At 35.3% G+C, this 19,382-nt stretch overlaps 1 protein-coding gene across 7 annotated transcripts in view; it reads left to right on the forward strand.

Annotated features, from left to right (window-relative positions):
• The window catches only part of MAP2K5 (mitogen-activated protein kinase kinase 5), a 261,654-nt gene that overhangs the window by 102,167 nt on the left and 140,105 nt on the right, over positions 1–19,382 (forward strand). For all 7 annotated transcript variants that reach the window (XM_050796342.1, XM_050796344.1, XM_050796343.1 and 4 more), the window contains exons 12-13: positions 9,407–9,468; positions 15,431–15,479. In XM_050796342.1, the coding sequence (XP_050652299.1) occupies positions 9,407–9,468; positions 15,431–15,479 (111 nt within the window). The remainder of the gene's footprint in view (positions 1–9,406; positions 9,469–15,430; positions 15,480–19,382) is intronic.

Here is a 19,382-nt window from a genome sequence, read left to right on the forward strand (position 1 = left end):
TTTATTGTTGAGTTGTAAGAGTTCTTTATGTATTCTAATACTTGGCTCTTATCAGATGTAGGATTTCCAAATATTTTCATTCATTGTTTATCTTTTCACTTTCTTTTTTCTTCTCTTTTCTGTCTTTTTTTTTTTTTTTTTTTTTTTTTTTTTTTTTTTTTTTTTTGAGCTGTGGTATCATATTGCCCAGGCTAGTTTTGAACTCCTGGGCTCACGTAATCCTCCCACCTCAGCCTCAAGTTTTATTGTTTTAGCTCTTATATAAGCCTTTGATTTATTTTTGAGTTAATTTTTATATATGGTATGAGATAGGGGTCCAAATTTATTCGTTTGCATGTAGATATCCATTTGTTCCAGTACCATTTGTTAAAGACTATTTTTCCCATTGAATTTTCTTGTTATACTTGTTGAAAATTGACCATAAAATATATTCCTGTACTTTTAGATCAATGCATATACATCTTGCATTGATCTAGTTGTCTATCTTTGTACCAGTACCACACCGTATTTGATTACTTATACTTGATAACTCTAGATTATTATAGTTTTTAAGTTCCGAATTGAGAAGTGTAAGTGATCCAACTTTGTTCTTTGTTTTGGCCATTTTGAATACCTAGCATTTTTATTTGAATTTTAGAACCAGCTTGGCAATTTCTCCAAAAAATCCAGCTGGGATTTTGATAAGAATTGAATTGAATTTTTAGATCAACTTGGGGAATATTGCTGTCTTTAACATTATTTAATCTTCAACTCCAAGAACACAGATGTCTTTCAACTTACTTAGGTCTTCTTTAATTGTTTTTCAATGATTTTAAAATAATTTTTAGGGTATGAGTGGTAACTATTTGTTAAATTTACTTCTGAGTATTTTTAATGCTGTTTTTCTTAATTTCATTTTTGGATTGTTCATTGCCAGTGTACGGAACTGTAATTGATTTTTATATATTGATCTTGTATTCTGCAACCTTGCTGAACTTGTTTACTAACGTTAATAGCTTTTTGTGGATTCCTTAGGGTTCTCTATATACAAGATAATACCACCTGCAAACAGGTAGTTTTAGTGCTTTCTTTTCAATTCTGGATGTCTTTTAGTTCCTTTTCTTGCTTAATTACCCTGGCTAGAACCTTCAGTACAATGTTGAATAGACTGACGAGAACAGACATCCTTCTCTTGTTCCTGACCTTAGAGGGAGAGCTTTTAGTCTTTCACCATTAAATATGATGTTAGCCATGGGTTTAGAGTAGTTGTCCTTTGTCAGGCTGAAGAAATTCCCTTCTATTTTTAGTTTGTTGAGTATTTTTTTTTAATCATGAAAGGGTATTAAATTTTGTCAAATGCCTGTTTTATGTCTATTGAAATAATTGTGCATATTTGGTCCTTTAATCTGTTAATATATGGTATACTGTATTAATTTATTTTTGCAAAATGAACCAGTCTTGCAGTGTTGGAATTATTCCACTTAGTCATGATGTGTAATTCTTTTTATATGTTCCTGGGTTCAGTTTGCTGGTATTTTCTTGATGATTTTTGTATTCATATTTATGAGGGACATTGGACTAGTTTTCTTTTTTTGTGATGTCAGTGTCTAATTTTGGTGTCAGGATAGTTCTGGCCTTATAGAATGAGTTCAGAAGTGTTGCCACCTCTTCTGTTTTTTCAAAGAGTTTATGAAGGATTCATGTTAATTCTTTTTTTAAAAAAATGTATGGGCTGGGTGGGGTGGCTCATGCCTGTAATCTCAGCATTTTGGGAGGCCAGGGCAGGTGGATCACTTGAGGTCAGGAGTTTGAGACCAGCCTGGCCAACATGGTGAAACCCCATCTCTACTAAAAGTACCAAAAAAAATTAGCTGGGCCTGGTGGCATATGCCTGTAATCCCAGCTACTTGGGAGACTGAAGCAGGAGAATCGCTTGAACCCAGGAGGTGGAGGTTGCAGTGAGCCAAGATCATGCCACTGCACTCCAGCCTGGGTGTCAGAGACTCTGTCTCAAAATAAATAAATAAATAAATATTTTTATGGAGACATATTATTTTACGTATTTATGGAGTACATATATAATAATATTTTGATACAAGCATACAATGTGTAGTAATCAACTCAGAGTAATGGAGATATGCATGACCACAAACATTTATCATTTCTTTGTGTTAGGAGTATTGCAATTCCACTTGGGTAGTTATTTTGAAATATACAATAAATTATTAATTGTGGTCACCCTGTTGTGGTATCAAACACTGGATCTTATTCTTTCTATCTGACTATACTTTTTTACCCATTAACCAACCCCTCTTTTTCCTATCTTTCTCACTACCCTTCTCAGTCTCTGGTAATCATCATTCTACTATGTCTCCATGATCATTTGTTTTTGGCTCCCACATATCAGTGAGAGAGCATGTATGTCTTTCTGTGTCTGGATTATTTCATTTAAAATAATACCCATGTTCTTGCAAATAACAGGATTTCATTCTTTTTATGGCTGAATAATATTTCATTGTGTTTATGTACCACATTTTCTTTATCTTTATTTTTTCTTTGATGGACACTTAGATTGATTTCATATCTTGGCTATTGTGAATAGTGCTGCAGTAAACATTAGAGTGCACATATCTCTTCAATTTACTGATTTCCTTTCTTTTGGATATATACCCAATGGTGGTATTACTGGATCATAATAAGGTAGTTATACTTTTAGTTTTCTAGGGAATTTCCATACTGTTTTCCATGGTAGCTGTACTAGTTTACATTCCCATCAGTAGTGTATGAAGGTTCCCCTTTCTCCATATCCTTGCCAGCATCTGTTATTCCATGTCTTTTTGATAAAAGCCATTTTAGCTGGAGTGAGAGGATAGCTCATTGTGGTTTTGATTTGCATTTCCCTGATAATTAGTGATGTTGAACATTTTTTCAAATGCCTGATGTTAATTCTTCTTTAAACATTTGATAGAATTCACCAGTGAAATCATCTGGTTCTGGTGTTTTTGGGGTGTGTCATTAGTGTGGTTTTTTTTTTTTTTAAATTATGGTATAATACTCATACAAAAATTTAAACCTTACTAGCCGTTTTATTAGTCCATCCTGTGTTGCTATGAAGGAATACCTGAGACTGGGTAATTTATAAAGAAAAGGGGTTTATTTGGCTCATGATATTGCAGGCTGTACAAGAAACATGGTGCCCAGCATCTGTTTATGGTCTGGGCCTCAGGAAGCTTCCATTCATGGAGCAAGAGAGAGAGGAGGGAGGTTCCATACCCTTTTTAACAACCAAATCTTGCAGGAACTTAGAGTGAGAACTCACTCAATTTTGTGAGAATGGCACCAAGTCATTCATGAGGGATCCACCCCTTTGACCCAAACACCTCTCACTAGGCCCCATCTTCATCATTGGGAATGAGATTTCTTTTTTTTTTTTTTTTTTTTTTTGAGACGGAGTCTGGCTCTGTCGCCCAGGCTGGAGTGCAGTGGCCGGATCTCAGCTCACTGCAAGCTCCGCCTCCCGGGTTTACGCCATTCTCCTGCCTCAGCCTCCCGAGTAGCTGGGACTACAGGCGCCCACCACCTCGCCCTGCTAGTTATTTTGTATTTTTTAGTAGAGACGGGGTTTCACCATGTTAGCCAGGAGGGTCTTCATCTCCTGACCTCGTGATCCGCCCGTCTCGGCCTCCCAAAGTGCTGGGATTACAGGCTTGAGCCACCGCGCCTGGTGGGAATGAAATTTCAACATGAGTTTCGAAGGGGACAAATATTCAAACTGTGTCAGCCATTTTAAATGTGTAATTCAGCAGTGTGAAGTACATTAACATGGTTGTGCAACTGTTACCACCATCCATCTCCAGAACTCTTTTTATCTTGCAAAACTGAAACTCAATAACTATTAAATAAAAACTCCCCATTCACCCCCGCTCCCAGCCCCTGGCAAACAGCATTATACTCTGTCTCTATTTGACTACTCTAGGTACCTCATATAATTGGAATCACATAGTATTTGTCTTATTGTGTCTTGCTTATTTCATTTTGCATTATGTCCTTAAGGTTCATCCATGTTGTAGTATGTATCAGAGTTTTCTTCCTTTTAAAAGCTGAATAGTATTTGTGGTTAGTTTTTTTTTATTACCAACTCAATCTCTTTATATACAGGTTTAGTCAGATTTTTTATTTTTTCTTGAGTCAGTTTTGGTAGTTTGTGTTTTTCTCAGAATTAATCTGTTTCATCTAGGTTTTCTAATTTATTGATACACAGTTGTTCTGAAAATTCTCTTATAATCCTTTTTATTTCTGCAAAGTTGGTAGTAATGTTCCCTCTTCCATTCCAGATTTTAGTTTCTTGAGTCTCCTCACTTATTTTCTTGGTCAGTGTAGCTAAAAGTTTGTCAGTTTCTCTGTTTAAAAAAAAAAAAAAAAAAAATTTTTTTTTTTTTTGAGACGTAATTTCGCTCTTGTTTCCCAGGCTGGAGTGCAATGGCGCGATCTCGGCTCAGCGCAACATCTGCCTGCCGGGTTCAAGCCATTCTCCTGCCTCAGCCTCCGGAGTAGCTGAGATTACAGGCGTGCGCTACCACGCCCAGCTGATTTTGTATTTTTAGTAGAGACAGGGTTTCTCCATGTTGGTCAAGCTAGTCTTGAACTCCCGACCTCAGGTGATCTGCCTGCCTCGGCCTCCCAAAGGGCTGAGATTACAGGCATGAGCCACCATGCCCAGCCAAAAGATTTTTTTTCATTTAAAATGAAACCGACTTTTGGTTTCATTGATTTTCTCTATTGTTTTTTTCTGTTCTCTGTTTTGTTTATTTCTGCTTTAATTTTATTATTTTCTTTTTTTCTGCTTTGAGTTTAGTTTTAGCTTGATGTTCTTCTTCTGCTTAAGGTAGAAAGTTAGGATATTGATTTGAGATCTTTCTTCTTATTTAATGTAGGTTATAAATTTTCCTCTAAGCATGGCTTTAGTTGCATCCTAGAAGTTTTGGTATGTTGTGTTATTTTCATTAATCTCAAAGTATTTTCCATTTTTCTATGACAGAAATCTCTTGTGATTTCTTTCTGACCCATTTTTATTTAGGTATGTGCTGTTTAATTTCCACATATATGCACTTGAGAAGAATGTATTCTCCTGTGGTTAAGTGAAGTATCCTTTTCATGTCAGTTAATTCTGATTGGTTTGTAATACTGTTCAGTATTTTCTTACTAATCTTCTGTGTAGTTTTGTCCTTTTCTGAAAGTGAGATATTGAAGTCTGAAAAACTAATATTTTTGAGTTGTCTGTTTCTCCTTTCAGTTCTTTCAGTTTATGTTTCATATATTTTGGCATGCATGCTAGGTGCATGCATGTTTATAATTGTTATGTCTTCTTGGTTGGTTGATCCTTTTATCATTAGAAAATGTCTTTGTCTCTAGTAACAATATTTAATAATAGTTATCTAAAAGACTATTTTTTCCACTAGTATAGTCACTCCAGCTCCCTGTTGGTTACTATTTGAATAGTATATCTTTTTTCATCATTTTTCAACCTGTTTGTGTCTTTAAATGTAAAATACCTCTGTTGTAGACAGCATATAGTTGGATCATTTTTTAAAAAATTAATTCTGCCAATCTCTTATTTAATTAGAGTGCTTAAACCTTTTACATTTAATTTAATTACTAACAAGGTGAGATGTATCTCTCCCATTCTATTTGTTTTCTATGTGTCATGCATTTCATGTTCTGTTATTGCTTTTTTTATGTCAAATAGATATTTTCAAATGTACCATTTAAATTTCCCATGGTTTCTTTTGCTCTATTTTTTTTAGTTATATTGTTAATGTTGCCCTAGGGATTACAATTAACTTCTTAACTTATAACAATTTACTTCGGATTAATACTAACTTTATTTTAATAGTATACAAAAGGCCGGGCATGGTGGCTCATGCCTGTAATCCCCGCACTTTGGGAGGCCGAGGTGGGCAGATCACCTGAGATCAGGAGTTCGAGATTAGCCTGGCCAATTTGGTGAAACCCCATCTCTACTAAAAAAAAAAAAAATACAAAAATTAGCCAGACGCAGTGGTTCATGCCTGTAATCCCAGCTACTCGGGAGGCTGAAGCTGGAGAATAGCTTGTACCCAGGAGGCAGAGGTTGCAGTGAGCCAAGATCGCGCCACTGCACTCCAGACCGGGCGACAGAGTGAACTTTGCTTCTGTATTGCTCAATTTCTTCTCATCTCTTTTATGCTGTTATTGTCATATAAGTTACGTTCTTATACATTGTGTGTCCAAAACAAATTTAAAATTATGCCATTGTCTCTTAAGTCATATAGGAGAACAAAAGAGATACAAACAAAACATACATTTATCCTGTCTTTTATATTTGCCTATGCAGTTACCTTTACCAGTGTTCTTTATTTCTTCATGTGGATCTGAGTTACTGTCTTTTAACTTCAGTCTAAATTTCCTTCAGTCTGAAAGACTGTATTTTATTTCTTGTAGGGTAGGTCAACTAATGATTAATTCTCAGTATTCTGAGATAAATTTTCCAGTTTATTTGAGAGTATCTTAATTTCTCCTTCAGTTTTGTAGAATAGTTTTCGCTGGATATAGAATTTTTGGTTTACAATCTTTTTCTTTCAGCTGTTCAAATATGTCATTCGCCTGCCTCTGACCTCTGTGGTTTCTGATGAGTAATCAGCTCTTGATCTTTTTGAGGATTATTTGTAACTGAAATGTCACTTCTCTTGCTGCTTTCAAGATTTTCTTTATGTCTTTGGCTATGGATAGTTTGATAATAATGTGTATAGGTATAGATCTCTTTTGACTTTATCCTATGTGAAGTATACTGAGCTTCTTGGATGTGTAAATTCACTTTTTAACATCAAATTTAGGAAGTTTGGGGTCATTGTTTCCTCAAATATTCTTTCCATTCCTTCCTTTTCTCCTCCCTTTCTAATCTCCTGTTATGCGTATGTTTGTATGCTGGATGGTGTTCTCCAGGTCTCTGAGAATGTGTTCATTTTTCTTCATTTTCTTTTCTTTTCATCATTAGACTGGATAATCTCCATTGACCTATCTTTACCTCCTTTGATTCTTTCTTCTGCTTTCTCAGATACGCTGTTGATCCTGTCTAATAAATTTTCATTTCAGTTATTATACTTTTCTACTTCAGAATTATATTTGGTTACATATGACTTCAGGGAACAAAGAAAAGTGACAGATCACAGAGAACAAACCAGTAACTTTGGAATCATGAGCAAAAAGTTCAAACCTACCGAGCCACAGATGAATGAGTTTCTAAATGCCTTGAATACCACTACCTCAGCTAAAATTAAATTCTGTCAGTTTGCATCATAGTAGTATCACATTGCATGAGACTTTTTAAACTGCAAAAGGTTCACGTGTGATTCTCAAGCTATGTCACATCATGGGGAAACCTTTTAATTTTTTTTTTTTTTTTTTTTTTGAGACAGGGTCTCGCTCTGTCACCCAGGATGGAGTGCAGTAGTGCAATCTCTGCTCACTGCAACCTTCGCCTCCCAGGTTCAAGCGATTCTCCTGCCTCAGCCTTCTGAGTAGCTGGGACTACAGAGTAGTGTACACCACCTTGCCCAGCTCATTTTTATTTTTTTGGTAGAGATGGGGTTTCACCATGTCTCCTAGGCTGGTCTCAAACTCCTGACCTCAAGTGATCTTTCCACCTTGGCCTCCCAAAGTGCTGGCATTACAGGTGTGAGCCACTGTGCCTGGCCACCTTTTAAATCTTTAACTTCTGAAACTTCAAAGGTTCAGGTCTTCTCTGAGCTCTGCCATCAGCTGACTCCTGGCTTTAACTAGAACATTCACATCGCTGGGATTATTTTCCCCACCTGTCAAGTAAGGTCGCTGGACTGATCTTTAATGTCCTTTTCTGCACTAATGTTTGATAGGTCTAAGAGTTGCCATTTTTGATAGATCTGTAGGATAGAAATGATAATAAAACAGAGAAAAATTAAACCAACCCCCTCTGCCATTTTTAACCTGATAAGAATTACTGAATTGCAGAAAAAGAACTCATCAAACTTAACAGGAACTCTTAATCCTGAGTGGATCTGCCACATCGTTTTTTCACCGATGACATTTTTCTCTAATGGACATGAAAAGGACAAGATGAATCAGTGATGGCACAGAGCCAGCTGTGTAAAGATTTAGCCATATGAATAGTTAAGGAAAGCGGGTCTAACTGAGATTAAAAACCAGTGAACTACCTCAAAATTAGATTCCTTTTTGGCTTCTTCTACTGATAATGGTGGTAAGGTAATCTTTGCTTTTTGGGTTTAGCTTGTTGAAACCATTGTCCATTTAGTTAATTAAGCCCTGATTTATATCCTTTGTAAAAGTGAATTCTCTTAGAAGTTGTTACTGGTACATCTGGATGGATTTTCACCTCCTAGTTTTAAGCCATTCAGGTCATTCACTTCATAAGGGATTGGTCCAATAAGCTGCATTTGTCAGTCTTGCAAATACCAGCATGTAAAGCTTGATCTTTTTTATTCTGTTTATCCTTCATACTGCCAATTTATCTGAAAGATCAATGAGAACATAAAATGTTTTTCTGCTGTATTCTCACTTTTATTACATCTGTAATAAAAATGTCATTTTAGTAAATAAGGATGGTTCAGTTCATATCAGATTTTTTTTCATTATCTTCCCAGTAGCACCCAGAGCCAAAGTGTAATGTTTAGTTACACTTTGGTTTCCCAGTTTCTTGTTCAAATCTGCAAACTATGAGCAAAGGTTAACTAAGAGTGATCATTTTTCTGTATCTGCTTTAAATGGGATAAATATAAAGCCAGTAGCCATATATATAATATATGCATGTGTCTGTATGCATATAAAAATATTTGTCAAATACTCTGAAATAATTTTTTTGTAGAACTAAAAGACTATACCTCAATTTGACTCTTAAAGAAAGATGATTACGTATTGTTAAAATAGATCTCATAATCATATCATTAATGAGCAAAGTAGTGGTTCTCTGCATATATTCCAGCTTTTGTTGGATTAATGTGAAAATTCTAAGATATTACCCGGATTTACATTTGAGAAAAACTGTTACAAAAGGCAGGCACCTAAATGTAATTGTCATATTGATCTTTATAATTTTGTGTATGTATTTAAGTTTACATAAAGTATAGTTTCTTAGCTTGCCTTTGACTAGTTTCTTTCAGTTTGTCATGTATGCAACTATACACTTCAGAATAAAATGAAAATATCCACTTATACTTCATCAGGAAGTATTATTATGTTATAGATAACATTGGACTAAAAACAAGTTTTATACTACACATCCAATGTATGGTGTAGGAAGTGTAAGAACATAGTCTCACAGTGAATACACAGGAGGAGCCCAGTGCATTGTTCGGGTAGTTTCATTTGTAGTAATATGGCATGTTTATCTCTACAGGGGGATCTTTGGATGTATATAGGAAAATGCCAGAACACGTCCTTGGAAGAATTGCAGTAGCAGTAAGTATATGGCTTCAGTTTTAGGAAATTTGAGTGATTTAATCCTTCTAATCAAGCTCACTCTTCTTATATTCTCAATGTCTTTTCTTGTTCTTCAATCCCAGTTGGCTCCCAAGACCTTCTTGACTTTCTCCTGTTTTGTTCTTTCTTCTTTTCATAGACCAGCCCACCCACCGTCACAACATAGTCACACACTTATGTATTCCAACCTGTTCTAGTTTCATGTGTTTGCAGGGACCTTGCTGTTCTTGTTGACTCATAAAATTTCCAAGTTGTTCTTAAAAAAAAACAAAAACAAAAAAACTGCTTTTTTGTTTTGTTTTTACATTTTGTAGTTATGATTAGCATATGTTTTGCAAATACTTAAAAAGTCTGAGTTATTAAAGCAGTCTATGAGAAAACACTAATTTGTTAAGAACAAAGTAGTATTAGTAAAGATTTTTTGCAGTCTTTTTATGTTCTTGGTTTTTAATTTTTTCATCAACTATATCTAGAAATTTATTCCCTTTGTGATTTAAAGCATTTTTTCTATATTCATGTACTTTCTATATACACTAATATACTGATGAAATTGAACTAACATTACTATAATGTTCTCATAAGTTCCGTATTTCACATTTATAATAATGTAGGTTAAACAGTGTCTGAGAGGAGTCATGGGGTGGTGTAATAGTAAACAATTGCTAAGCTAAAGGCACTATGATAACTTCAGTGGTTTATTGCAGAACAAAGTGATTGTACCATGTACCATATAATTAAATGGCTGATTTTCACATTCATTATGCATCAGACTGACAACTCAAATTCTTTAATCCAACATGGACACTTATTTAGTCTTAGTTCATTGTAATTCACAGCTTTCCTTTTTTCTTTCTAATTATTAGTGTGAACTGCCCTGGGTGATGAGAACTTTCTTTTCTGATGCTATTGCTGCTAAGTAGCTTCTCATCTACATGTGTAGGTAGATTAGTATGAAATTTGAGTACTTAAATCACTATTTTAGATGAAAATAAAAATGTTTCATTTCCTGTTCTAATGCCAGGAGAGTGAATGCTTTGTGGCTTTTGGCAGTTCTTGGCTGTAAAGTTTAATAACATGTATAATAAAGGGCAAAAAAAGGCAAGGATACCAATTGAAAAAGAAAAAAGTATACAAGTTCTATATACTCAATTATCTATGGAACTTGGCAAAAATAGAAATCTCCCATCTTCAGTAGAGAAGCATGTTCTTCCTGAACTTCATAAATCTTACTTCCCTCTTGTTTAGGGCATCCACACAAGGCCACCAATCTTTTCAATTCTACTGGAGTAGGAAGACTGTTGAAGTGAATAGAGTCAGCAGAAAAAATAATTCAGCGTCAAATGCAGGGCTTGCCTATTAAGTGAATGAAAATATGACACAAATTATTTTAGTGAAAGGCATTAAAGTAAGTGCTACTCCAAAGGATTGTTTATATTTGCTCTTACATTTTTTTTATTAGGGGTTTTTCCCCCTAAATATGTGTCCAATTTCTCTAGCTTTTATGACTCATCATGTCATAGTAATGAAAACTACATACAGCTGTAGTAGAAGAAATGCTTTTAATAATTTTGCTTTTTGTCTGCCACTTTTTATAAATTCTGCAGGAGCCTGGGTTTGTGTAATGCCTCCAAAGTGTTTCTTTTTTTTAATGTATCCTGAATAGGCTACAAATTTGAATGATCATTTGTTGCAGCTGACGAACACCAGATTGGCCCATGGCTAATACCTGACACTAGGAGGGTTGTACTAGTCAAAATAAGACTAGCAAATTGATGGGCTGTGGGTTATGGTGTGTAAACTAAATATTCCCACAGTCTGATTGTGTTCCCAGTATCCTTGGTCATCTCTCCAAAAGTGTACTGAAGATGGCATCAACATCTTTCCCTTGAGTTCCCTCATTGAGGCCAAGAAAGCACAAGGGTGCTATTGCCAAGTGAAAAGCAACAGAATCAGAAAGAGAGAGTGGGAAAATCGGTGTATATTGAATACTTCCTGTGCTAATCACTAATGCATGCTGTCTATACAAATATTATGTCATTTAGTCTTTACAGCCACCATGTAAAGTGTGGATTATTGAACATACTCTGTGCACATGCAAGATGAGGTTTGGAAAAGTTAACCAGCTTGCCCAGAGTTATCATCTAATTAGTCAGTACAAATTTGAACACAGGGCTGTCTGACACCAGACCCCTTGCTTTCTCAGTGTGTTCTCCTAACAGAATGAGAGAAAAAAAAAAAAAAAAAATAGAGGCAAGAGTGAAAGAAAGAGCTAGGCTAAAAAATAAAAAAAGAGACTTATGAATGAGAAAATAATGGAGCAACACAATTGCTTCAGATTCTTTTCATGTCTTTAGGTATCTCTCTTTTCCCAAATTAACTTTATTTTCCAGGGTCTAATAATCTGGCATGCAAGGCAGATTCATAGGTCCAAGGTTCATTACAGCATGGACCTCTGTCGACCTCTGTGATATGTTATTCAAATTTTCTCCTGTAAAATGTATGGCAAGAGACTTCCCCCCCCCCCAAGGAATTTATACATACCTGGTTTCAGCCTTCCAACTTGCTCAGTGACTCAGTGGTTTTTCTCTACTATCCATTTGAATATGGTCTCCTATAAAGAGGAATGAATGCCTTTCTGCCTTTCCCTGCCACCCAACACATTCTGTTTCTCTTCTCATTTCTGAAGCAGTGACATTGTGTACTGTATTTTGAGTGCTAATGTTGATTGAAGTTGTCCCTGAAAGGAGGTGCACTTGACATGTCAAGGAGCGAGTGATTGACAACAGATATAAGTACTTTTAGTGTCAAGGCTTTGTCAAGTCATTGTTGTGAAACCCAGCCTACTGAATACCAATAATATCCTTTAGATTTTTCAGTTCACAGATTTCTAGCTCCTTTTTCACCAGAATTTACATGTTTCTAAAGGAAAATGTAGTGTATTTTGACAAAGAATAAGAATATTTTCTTTTTGAATCTCTAACAGAGTGAATAATTTTAGCAAATATTATAAAATCAGTATTTGTTTTACTTTTTCTACCTGATAATCAGAATATATTGGATTGCCTTTCCTTACATGTTTTCTGAAAATTCATTTTGTATGGAACCAATTTTTAGTGGTGAGCTATCTTTAATGGATAGTTTTTATAACATGCAGCTAAGCTTCTAAGTTGAAAATTTTAACCCTACTTCCTCAGAACGGAGAAGATGATCACCTCCATGCTAAATAAGATGACCTCCTCCTATTACTCAGAGAGAAAATTGTTATCGTTATGGATGTTACTTTTTATAAACATTTAAAGAAATATTTTTGTTATGTTTCCTTCTGTGATAAAATTATCATTATTAATATTTTGATATTTTCTTGCTGTATTGTCTTCCTGTCCAGAATACATGTGTTTTATTGTAATGCCAGTTATTTCCAAACTCTGGAAGAAGTCATTTGCTATAAAAATGTATGCTGTTCTCTTAAAATAGACAAACATATACCGGGATTGATGAATCTATGTAAGCAAATCTTTCAGGAGCACATTGCACCCTTTGAGAACAATTAAAATATGTTAACCTCTGCTCAGTATTAATTGATACAGATTTTTGTCTTCTAGATCTTTTGGAAATTGGCTTTCTCCCATTGCATTTCTTATTTTACAGTTGCTCTTAGGCTTCCTTGATCAACTCGAATCCTTGCATATTTAGCCCCTAACGCACTTCTTACCATTTTCAAGATATGTAAACCACTCAGTTACTTCTCATGGTAATGGTAGGTTTTCTTGTTCTTATAGTCCTGACTTACCCGGAATTCTCTATAATGATGAATACTTTTAAATCTTACAGTAAATTTTGACTAGTAGTGATTTGTTCAGTGTATCTGGTGTCAAATTATGAATAGTCAACCTTGAAATTGGTAAGTTCACACTCATGTGCATATAGGGTCAATGGTTATGAATAAAACATGTGCATTTCCTTTTACAGCAATTTATATGTAAAGATTTTTTAAGTTTTTAATGGTGACCACTGATTAAATTTTCCACATAGAAGGGAGTACTTGTAACCCATATACTTAGGGTCATGAAAACACCTTTTTCTCAGTATCTCATTCAACTAATTACTCTTAACTCATGCTATGAAAGTGAAAACTGCAAATCTAATTCAGATGTTTGTATTTTCTCATTTTATTTCCTTGACCTGCCTTTTTAATACCTTGCCTTGTCAACATATATGCTTTGCGCTAGCCAGACTGGCTTGTGAGGACCATCTTGATATACTTCGTTCTTTCCTACTCCAATATACTTTATAAATTTGGGGGGACCTTTTTGTTTTGAGATTATTTTAATCTTATAGAAAAGTTGTGAGACTAATACAAAAAATTCCCACAGATGCTTCACCTATATTCCCTAGTTGTTAACAGTTTACCACATTTGGTTAAAAATCTATAAACATATTTTTTCCTGAAACATTTGAGAATAAGTTACAGATACCATGGCCTTTATCCCAAAATATGTTAGGTATCTGTTTCCTAAGAACAAACACATTATCTTACGTAATCACTGATTAAAATCAGGAAACTAGTATTGATGCAATATTATTATCTACTCAACAGCCCTTATTTGAATTCCACCAATTGTCCAATAATACCCTGTATAGACCAAAGAAAAAAAATTCTGGTTCTGGAAGTTTAGGATTATTCTTTGCATTTGGTTGTCATGTCTCTCTAATGCCTCAGTCTTTGTCTTTCATGACTTTGATATTTTGGAAGAGTATATTGCCCCAATACTTTGATTATATATTTTTACCTTCACCTAAACACTTCCTTCTCTTTTTTTCATTTAAGTTAAATCCGTTACTCAAGACACAACACCTTAGTAAACCTTTCTGACTCCTGATGGGAAAAGCAGTTTCTATTCTACCCACTGCCTTATTTCATCAGTTGACTTTTTAAAAATGTCTCTCCAGGCCAGGCATGGTGACTCCCACCTGTAGTCCCAGGGATTTGGGAGGCCAAGGCAGGAGGATCCCTTGAGGCCAGGAGTTCAAGACCAGCCTGGACAACAAAACAAGATCACATCTCTACAAAAAATATTTTAAAATTAGCAGGGTGTGGTGGTGTGCACCTGTAGTCCCATCTACTCAGGAGGCTGAGATGGGAGGATTGTTTGATCCCAGGAGTTTGAGGTTACAGTGTGCTATGATTGCACCACTGCACTCCAGCCTGGGCAACAGAGTGAGATCTTGTCTCAGAAGAAAAGTTTCTCCTTGGTCATAAGTGTCCTGACTTCAGAAAAAGTTTTACACAGAGAAGTATAGAAAATTAAGAAAGCCATTGTCCGTTTTTCCTGTCCGTCTCCTTGCCTGGCTTAGCATCATTATGAATTCAGCATAGGTACTTCCAGATTATTTTATATACACATGCACTTATTTCTTTCATTTGGAGTACCTTATCTTCAGAAGATTATAAGCTCATTAAAGGTAGGAACTGTGGCTTTTGCATTTGGTTTTCCCGCAAAGCCTCACACAGAAACGGGAGATGTTCAGTAAATGCTTATTGATTGACAGAGTTTTAAAGGAAGAGTTAGGCCAGGCGTGGTGGCTTACGCCTGTAATCCCAGCACTTTGGGAGGCTGAGGCAGGAGGATCACTTAAGCCTAGGAGTTCAAGACCAGCTTAGGCAACATTAGTGAGATCCCTGTTTCTACCGAAAAAAAAAATAGCCAGGCGTGGTGGTACACATCTGTGGTCCCAGCTACTCAGGCAGCTGAAGGGGGAGGATTGCTTGAGCCCAGGAGGTCAAGGCTACAGTGAGCAGTGATTGTACCCCACAGCACTTCAGCCTAGGTGACAGGGTGATACCCTGTCTCAAAAAAAAATGTTGATATATTTAAATATGGAAAGTTCCTTATAAAAACCATAATTGATAATTGTACTGTTTTCTTTTTCCTAAATTTAGGTTGTTAAAGGCCTTACTTATTTGTGGAGTTTAAAGATTTTACATAGAGGTATGTGCTGGGCTTATAAGCTTGGGCTTAATTGGGTGGGGTTGGGTCTCTCCAGATACCTTGATTTTTAAAGTAAGTGTTCTGACATTTAAGCCAGCTGATACATCTGGTACTCAAAAAGATGGCTGCTTTATAAATGTTATTTTTCTTGTTTTCTCCATCAACTGCTCTCATTTAGATTATAAACTTGGTAGCGTGTTTTTGTGAATCACCTTTGTCAAACTTGTAAAAAGATATTTCATAGTATTTGAAAATAACAGGATCTTGTTTGTCTTACTTAACTCTTGTTAATGCAAAACCTTTGCTTTCTGTACAGTTACATCCTTCCTTCTAGTAACATTTCAGATAGTATCACACACTGTTCCTTAAGAGATTGCTTCACATACCTGGAAAGAAAAACTTTATTTTTAATTTTTTTTAAAGATGGGATCTTGCTATGTTGGCCAGGTTGGTGTTAAACCCCTAGCCTCAAGCAATCCTCCTACCTTGGCCTCCCAGAGTGCTAGGATTCAGATGTGAGCCACTGCGCCTGGCCAAAAGTAAAACTTTAAATAAGATATTGGTGGAAGCATCAGGAATAGTCCCCTTGTCCGGTAACAGAACACATGAGAGAATAATCAGATAACTGTTGAATATTGCAAAAGGAATCTCCTTTTGTTTTTTTAATGTTTCTAAAATATCTTAATTCATTTGGAGCAAATTATTAAGTGAGAAAGAGACTTTAACAAAGCAACTTCAAGGCCTAGTGTTACTAACAGTGCTGTTTAATTTTACACATCTGCTCATCTTAGCTTTATGTGCATTTGGGGAATGGAACAGCATACACATTAGATATGATTAAAGGAAAGTTTTTTTTTTAAGAGTGTAAACTGTGAGATGGAGAAAACAACTGATATTTTCAACTGTGATGTCATATCTGTCACTACAGGTTGTTTTCTTTTGTGGTGGTTTTAATATCCTAGTGATTCCACATCTCTTCTGAAATCCTGCTCCTTCTTTTTAATAAGGGTATCTAGATTTTGACAAATAAAATATTCAGGTTTTTGAAGGTATTTATTCTGACTAAATGAAATCATAAACTAGATTTCTTTTTAAAGCCAGTCCACTCCATTTCTAGAGTATAGTTGGTGCGAAAGGTAAGTGTAGGGAGAGTGAGTTTTGTTAGTATTACTTTCTCTGGGTATAAATAAGTGTGTAAACACATTTGGTGGATGAAAGAAAAATTGAGCATTTTTGACTACCAAGAGTAAGAGGTAACAATATTTAACATTGTATAACTTATATTGTTTCTATTCCCTGTACTTTTACCTCCCCACACCCAGCAACCCATAAAGTGGTGACAGCCATTTTAATAAGAATTAACCCAATGGTCAGTTCTCAAAATTTTATTGATTTTTTTAAAATGGACATCTGCCATCCATTTGACAAAAGAACTAAAGGGAAAACATCCATTCTTAATAGCAAAGCTTTCTTTAAACGGACAGTGCCATGGAAATTCGAGTGTTATTAGAAAGTGAGTGTTAGGATCATCATGTACTCTGGGCATACAGGTTAATTCTGGCTTATAATGAAATCCCTCTCTAGCTATAACTTTGTGCAAGGAATCTTAGTAGCACAAAGAACTATGGTGGATAGGGAAATACGTTTTAGTTATTCTGCCATTATCTTGATTTTTCTTCTTTAAAATTAGAAATCATGCTGATAAGTTGATGTACCTTTTCGTATTCCTCTATCTAAATTTTTTTGATTTTAATTTTTACTCTGGGTTTGGGAGAAATAACTAAAATTTTCATTTGAAATGGGATCTTGATAGACATGTTTCAAATGGATTTGTCTGGATCTAAAAATAATGTCGAGGGTCAGATTCTCAGTATAATCACTTTATGATCACTGTGACCAAACTTGGTTGACCAGAGCCTGTCAGAAGCCAGTAGGTCCTTTTTTCCATCCCTGGTTGCAACTTGGGCTAAGAAAGGGCTCTTTTGTTAGTGATGGACAAGGGCTGCAGTGGTTTGACTGATGGAGAGCATAGAGGTTTCAAAAGGGAATCCTGGGCCTGTACTTATTTTTTCAGTTGGTGCCAGCCAGCCCAATTCCTACAGAGAAATGCCACTTGTTGTGAGAAGATATCTGTTGGGGACAGATTAGCAGCAGTGGTAGAGGGCTGACAAGTCCTCTCAAGGAATTTCAGTGAATGAGTGTGCACCTACATCTGTCTTGGAAAGACTAACGAACTGCAGTGCAGATGAACAGTTATGTCCCAGTAGTTATGGCCACTCAACTACAGAAATAAATATGCTGTGGTAATACACCTCATTAAATATATTCATATTTAGCTTTTGAGTTTCCCAGCTATTCATGGAAACTTTTACTTTCTAGACTTAAAAGCATGTATTTTTATTGAAGAGTCAAATAAGCCGGATGTCCCTGAAGACTTTTGTAAAGCATTGTAATGAGAAATTTACCCTAGATTGAGTAGTTGTTAACTTAATATTTTAGAGGTTTTGTCCATATTTAATAACTTGGATTCCATAAAAATAAGATTAAAGATGCCTTTTTATTTACCAAAAAGCTATTTAATTTTCTTCTTGATTAAAAAATTGTAGCTTTTTAGATCAGTTCAATCAGGCAATTAAAGATCAGAGCTTTTAAGTTCAGCTAAGGCAATTAAATAGGTAATATACTTGTTTATGCACTTTTGCTGTATAAGCTCATTGCTGTTCCTTCTTAAAAGCACATGTACTCATTTTTGCTTTCTCTAAATGAATGATGATGGGAATTCTAGCTGAACATGTGTCACATTGTCAAATCAAAGACAGGGGTCCTTCTGCAGCGGCTGGGGAGCCCGGTTTAGGCGTTCTGAGAGGATAGTGAAAAGAAGATGGTGAAAGAGAAATACTAATGAGTGATCTTTACCTCTTCCTCCTTTGTCTTGGTCTAAGTACCTGTGTTCTCCTCTGATCATCATTTTCTAATGCTGTTCTTAAAAAGCAGAGTAGAAAAAAAAATTGCTTTGTACTTATGGGCACAAATTTCAAAAGATTAAGAAATGGAGACGTGTTCAGTATCTAATGAGAAAAGAGAACAAACTATTTCTCACATTTATATGGCCTCCTTGGAATACAGTGGTTCTGGATTTTAGCTATAGAAAGTGGATATATAAATAGTATATTACAGAATTTATTAAAGGTAGTTAATGGCTTCCAAACAAACTCTTGAAAACCTGGAGTCTCTCCCATAGTGTATATCTAGTGAGGACTGTAGAGTAGAATGAAATCTGAGCAATAAGCAGTGGCATACCACCCATCTCGTGAGGCTTGTTAGTCTGGTAAAAGTTAGTTTATTTGATAGTATATTATGTTAATTGGAAATTGTTTTGGAAATTGAAGGACAGCAGTTGCTATTCATAATGGATCATCAGATGTTATATTCAATCAGGTGTTACTGTTGTTTATTTTGCTCTTTTTAAGATTTGATTGAGATATATGTGCAGGGACTTCATAAACTATTGAATGCTAAGAATGTGGCATGTTTTTATTATAACTATGAATTAATCACTTTATTCAGTTAATAAGAATACATCACTCCAAAACCAAGCCGGGGAGAGAGTTTATTATACTTTATATTACTGAGTCAAAAATTATGAAAATCTTTTCTCTAAAATAAACCAAACATGTGATAATTCCATATGAGGACATAATTATTAAAAATGTTTGAAATGCCCACCAAATTAACCACTGCTGAAAAGTTGTCTTTATTAAAAGGCATTTGTGAGAGCACTATAAGCATAGCATGTGCTGACTATGGGTAAAAACAAAGAAAATGAACAGTGAGAAAATCTGTTAGGCCAGATCCGACATTACAGGAAACATCGCAGCTTCACTTCAAAACATACATCGCCAC

Source organism: Macaca thibetana, chromosome 7 (genome assembly GCF_024542745.1).
Source record: "Macaca thibetana thibetana isolate TM-01 chromosome 7, ASM2454274v1, whole genome shotgun sequence".
Taxonomy (NCBI): Eukaryota; Metazoa; Chordata; class Mammalia; order Primates; family Cercopithecidae; genus Macaca; species Macaca thibetana.